Source organism: Pinus tabuliformis, chromosome 7 (genome assembly GCF_031772625.1).
Source record: "Pinus tabuliformis cultivar Carrire ecotype Pingquan chromosome 7, CPIR1, whole genome shotgun sequence".
Taxonomy (NCBI): Eukaryota; Viridiplantae; Streptophyta; class Pinopsida; order Pinales; family Pinaceae; genus Pinus; species Pinus tabuliformis.
Window position 1 is genome coordinate 31,543,298 of NC_142293.1, and position 5,306 is coordinate 31,548,603.

The 5,306-nt window shown below is 39.9% G+C and overlaps 1 protein-coding gene across 1 annotated transcript; it reads right to left on the reverse strand.

Annotated features, from left to right (window-relative positions):
• Positions 1–3,737: 3,737 nt before the first annotated feature.
• On the reverse strand, positions 3,738–4,684 carry LOC149244958 (uncharacterized). The gene is made up of 3 exons (XM_089436930.1): positions 4,625–4,684; positions 4,110–4,357; positions 3,738–3,972 (listed from the first exon to the last, which is right to left on the reverse strand). The coding sequence occupies exons 1-3, from the start codon at positions 4,682–4,684 to the stop codon at positions 3,738–3,740; spliced, it is 543 nt and encodes a 180-aa protein (XP_089293056.1).
• Positions 4,685–5,306: the final 622 nt, after the last annotated feature.

Here is a 5,306-nt window from a genome sequence, read left to right on the forward strand (position 1 = left end):
TGTTCTTCTCGATAGTGAGAGTCTGTAATTACAATTACAATTTCAATAATACAACAATTTCTCCTCCCTCTCCTTCTTACAAAACATCTCCTTTTATAGTAAGAAAGGGTAAAAAGATAAATGATAAACGCGATCCCTCAGGATCAAGATTCGTAACAGTTTTCCATCTTCAAACACTGTTTCCTTTCTTGCGCTGATTCTGCTGATTTGCTTTTGGCATTATCTACAACCACCGCATTCCTTCCTTAGCTTACTTATTTTTGTTGTTCCTTCATAGGGAACAACATTTGTCCCTTTTATTGTTTTCCTGCATAAAGGAAGGTAATAATTCGCTAAGTCATAGCTGCATATAATTCCTTCATTTCTTACCATAATTCCTTAATAGATTAGTGCATTGAGATATAGAAAGGATAAGAATAAAGGAAAAGGATGATGATTTTAATAGTAAATGCATACCTTTTCCATGACTCAATAGTAGGGTCACTAATGCTCCCTTAGGCTTACAAAGATGCTTTATAAATCATGTTGTCAGTGTTTAGCCAGTGTTAGTGTGGAAATAAGGCTTGTTATTTTGGTCTTTGCTTTAGCTATCATGTCTTTCCCCTTTGAGCTGATGACAAGGTCATTTTGTTGTACAACAAAAACGTCACTCTACCTCACTATAGCTAGTTGAGGTGTCAACCGCAAACTCAGCAATGAATCCTCCTATAATCCGATTGAGCCAATGATTAAGGGCGCATGTGATGCATCAGCCCTAAAGTGGATTGGCACCACTGCCTCCTGTCCATAGACTAATTGAAAAGGAGTTTTTCCGGTCGACCTTTTATATGCAGTCCTTTATGCCCAAAGAACAGCAGGTACTTTGTCATCCCAGTCTGACCTGTCCACATTACACATTAAACAAGCAAGCAGCTCTTATCCTCTGATGCTTCCAACCTTCACACTAACTCTGGGGTCCACACAATAGGATTGTCAAGTTTCCACCTTCCTTGGCTATCTGCTAGCTTCGCGATCCACTCATACAGTTTGGTAGGGAAAGACACGAAGAAGATTTTGTGAATCTCTATGTACAGGTAGCAGTCTAACCACTCTTATTTTGAGAGTCACGGGTTCCTGTTCTCCTGCGTCGCGAACTCGTGAATTCTTCTAGCCAACTAGCCTTCAATTTCCTTCTTAGTTGGATTCCAATGATATGACATTAGACATGTCTATACAGATTTCAGTCCCGGCAACAGAACTATTTGTTGGCTTGATGGGGCTTGACCTAGGTTTAGAGTTAATTAGGCAAACAAATCCCTACACTACTGGCCCTTTCGACATCAGCCCACGAAGCACGGACTAAAGTCTCACTTGAAGCAGTATGGGGGGATGTTGGAACCAAGTTTCTACACCCTTGAGATGTCTAAGGTGTTGATTTAGTCCAATTGTGCCGCCTTCACGCAGGTCATTTCGTGCACCATGTTGGCCTGCGAGACTTGCGTGATCTGTAACCAAGGGATGAGGTGCTTTCGCACTACTATGGCAACGATTTGTGCTATTTCCCCAAACTATACCATGGATCTTTCTTATCTTCTTAAAGATCTTAGTTAACTTTGCGTAAACATATACTTTATCTCACATTCACTTAATTATCACAGTCACATATGTTCAGGAATCATATAAATAGTAGAATCATAATTCATAACCAATACATTCAATGTAGAAAATAGGAAATAAATACACAGGAATGATATAAAACTTCTCTTTATTAATGCTTCCAATTGTTACAGACTTGACTTGCCCTGCGCACTTAGCTGTAGGGGTCCGCGCACTCAGTTGCAGACCACTAGGCCTCTGTGTACTCAGCTGCAAAGCCTTCTCCTATTGTATGACCCAAAACTAGACTTTACACTTCAGATACTTTGCCATGCTTCTATTCCATGATCATCAATTGATTTATTCCATGATTTATTTACACTTGGAGCCTCGCTTTATTTGTACAATCCCATGGTCCATGGACCATGGGTAGATCTCTACATCTGACATTACATTACAAAATTAAGGGTGAACAACCCTATAACTCATTTACAAGCTACGCGCTTTGCGCCCACAAAATGAGGAGTCTTTACATCGAAGTTACAATTTGTGACCAAAATCTGAGCTCTAAGCCCCAAAACCTTCCTTAGGGGATTCCGCGCCCAACACGCTGCATAAAAATTAAATGCATTATCCAGTTTTTGAGGCAAAAATAGGTCAAAACACTTTAAAAACCCTAATATTTCATGAAAAATGAATGAAAGGAGAAAAAAGTAAATATTTTTTACCATTTTACCTTTGTGTGAAGAACTTTCCACTCATTTGTGCCCTAGATTTTCAAGAGAAGATTGCGAGAGATCTAGGAGGCCATTCGACAATTCGTTAGTTGCAGGTAAGAGCCAAGACCTTTAGCTCCATTTTCATGCTTATTTTACCTATTTTTCATCATTTTTTGGATTTATTGAGAGTGTTTTAGCAAAAACAATTCACCATCGGTCGGCACAATTTCTGGGCACGGAATCACGCCGATCGGGGGTTATGAACACTATCAAGTGCATTGTTAGTGTTATCACAAAATCGTGTACTAAGGGCTGCTACTTAGCAAGATCTCATGTAACTATTTCAAACCAGGCTTTAGACTAAGGCTTAGCCTCCTTAGTCAGAGAGGGCTCTCTCACAGATTTTTGATATGCATTAATAACAAGAAAAGATGGCTAACTCTTCAAACAGTACATGAAAATAAGCTGGTTGGAACAACAAAATAACACTTCTTCCATTGGGCTCATGGAGTCAAACACCTCTGCAGTAAACTATTAACTACTCAATCATGGAAGCCAAGGCATATAATGTTTAAACACTCAGAACATTTCTCAAAAAGAACCTCAACTCATAAACATACACAGGAAGTCTGAGCACTAGGTGAATTCAGAGTGATTGCATGTCTATTGAGCTGTAAAACAGAAAGGATAAAGACAAAACCACATATATTCTGAGCCTTTGAACACAAGATGAATCTTGGGAAGAAAAAGTAATCTTCCTATTACTGTCAAAAGTCTTTTACATTAGCCAATATAAAAACTCTGTTTCTTTTATAAATCTCCAACCCCAAATACATCAGAGTTTTTCCTATATATAGGAAAACAAAACTAAAACTACCTTGAGTCTCCTCCTCCAGCATGAGGGGAACTCGATATCCTATCATTAATTACCTTATCTATATCTAAACAAACTTATTAAATACAAAGGTATTGTGCTGTAAATACATAGAGTCCTAATCACATTGAAATTCAAACTCTATCTCCTCGTATGCCTGATTCTTCTTGGATCCTTGACAGCTGTACATTTTCTGTTGTGGCTGAGATATGTTGGAGGAACATTCACTGAACGAGCTGGTCTCGGGTGCTAGCTGTGTAGATGGCTCATTAATTAGTAAAGATGAGTACCCTATCTTCACGGTCCCTGTCTCCTACCATCCTCCGAAAATGTAGCAGCATGTTCCCAAATCTTTAATAACTCAAAGTATGGAACGCTGCTACCAAACACCATGTCTCCAGATGAGCTGTAGGCTGTATTGATGTACAGGTGTCTCTCTTCTAACATTCCCGGTCAAACTGTTTATTCTGCATTGAAAACATCACCTACAGCAGTTTCGTAGCGCGCTACGAAACTGCTGTGTGATTTAAAAAACACAGTCTTCCTCTAAACTATTTCCTGCATTGTAATCAGGTGTAGGTTGTGCCATGCCTCCCTGCTGGATGTATAATCAAAATTGGTTTTTTGGCATCATCTTGAAAAGGTGACCAGCCAATGTTCTTAACAACAGAACGTGAGCTCAGATGCTGAGGGTCCCCTATATTTCTTGGATCCATCCATTGTGCCATAGCTGGTCTCATACTATCATAATGAATGGCAGCATCCACCAGAACAGAATTGTTTAAAGCAGTAGGCATAAAACTTCTGACATAAGAACTATTCGGAGGCATTAAATAAGAATTAAAACCAGGTCTGCTACCAAAGAAATTGTTGTTTCCAAACTGAATGCTATTGGCATAGGATCCATGTATTCCCAAATCTTCTAACACTGGCATAATTGCCTCTGTTGGAGGAACCCCTGAAGGAAATGGCCAATATTGGCTCTCTCTATACAGCTAGGCATCCCAACTTCAAATACCCTTGGAAGATGTCGTAGTATTGCTTCATCTAACTCTTCAGGCCTGTTGGTTGCCGCAAGAACAGTAACCCGAGCAGTTTGATCTGTTGTAAAGCCATCCCACAAAGCCATGAACTCTGTCTTCATATTTGTGAAAGCTTCTTGCTCAGTAGAACGGCGCTGCCCCAAAAACTATCGACCTCATCAAGAAATATGATAGCAGGTTAAAGCTTCTGCGCAAGTATGAACACAGCAATCATAAGTTTCTGAGAATCCCCAAACCATTTGCTCCTTAGATTGGCTACCCTTACGTTGATGAAAACAGCCCCTGATTCTCTTACTATTGCCTTTGCAAGTAATGTTTTCCCATTTGGAGGGCTGAGGAGCTTACACTGTCTAAATAATTTCTTTGTTAGGATCGAGATGCTTGAACCCTACAACAAGAACCAGACAACTTACGGCAGCGCTAATGGCGTATAATATCAATTCCTGTGCAAATGAAGCCTGCTTGCGCGCCATGTTGCCAAACTATCTACGAAGAAATGCAGGGTTTTATATGATAAGAACTGCTGCGTAGCTGTAAATAGATATATAGTGTGTATATCTCCGATGAGGGATCTTATTTCAAGTGAACAAATTCCTGCAATCAGAATTGCCAGACGCCTCCCAGGAAATCGATATTTGATACTCGGTATTCCAGTATAACGTATGTTAATCACAAGAAAAAGCTTATTAATGGCCTTTTTGAGTTCTCAATGATCCGTGATGAGAACTTCCGAACATTGCCAAGACAAAAAGACGAAAATGCATCCCAATCCTTAATTATGTGCCTCATTACAACAGCAGTAACTATCAACCTTCTCTGCCACCCGTTTGCGTAGAAAAAGAGCTCTTGTGAAGCTAGGCCACGAAGATAATGAACTACATCTCTCTCTGGCACTTTATCAAACACTTGCGCCCAAGACATAAATGCTATTCCATGAATTTTCCACCTGCCAATAATCGGTTTCACCCACAGCGGAAAGAAATCTCCACCGGCCCATTTGTATAGACCTCAGCCATAATATGAAAGCGGTGCTCCCATATAAACCCGTGTGTTGACACATATCGCTTGGGAAAAGATCCTATTAGCCATAGCCAA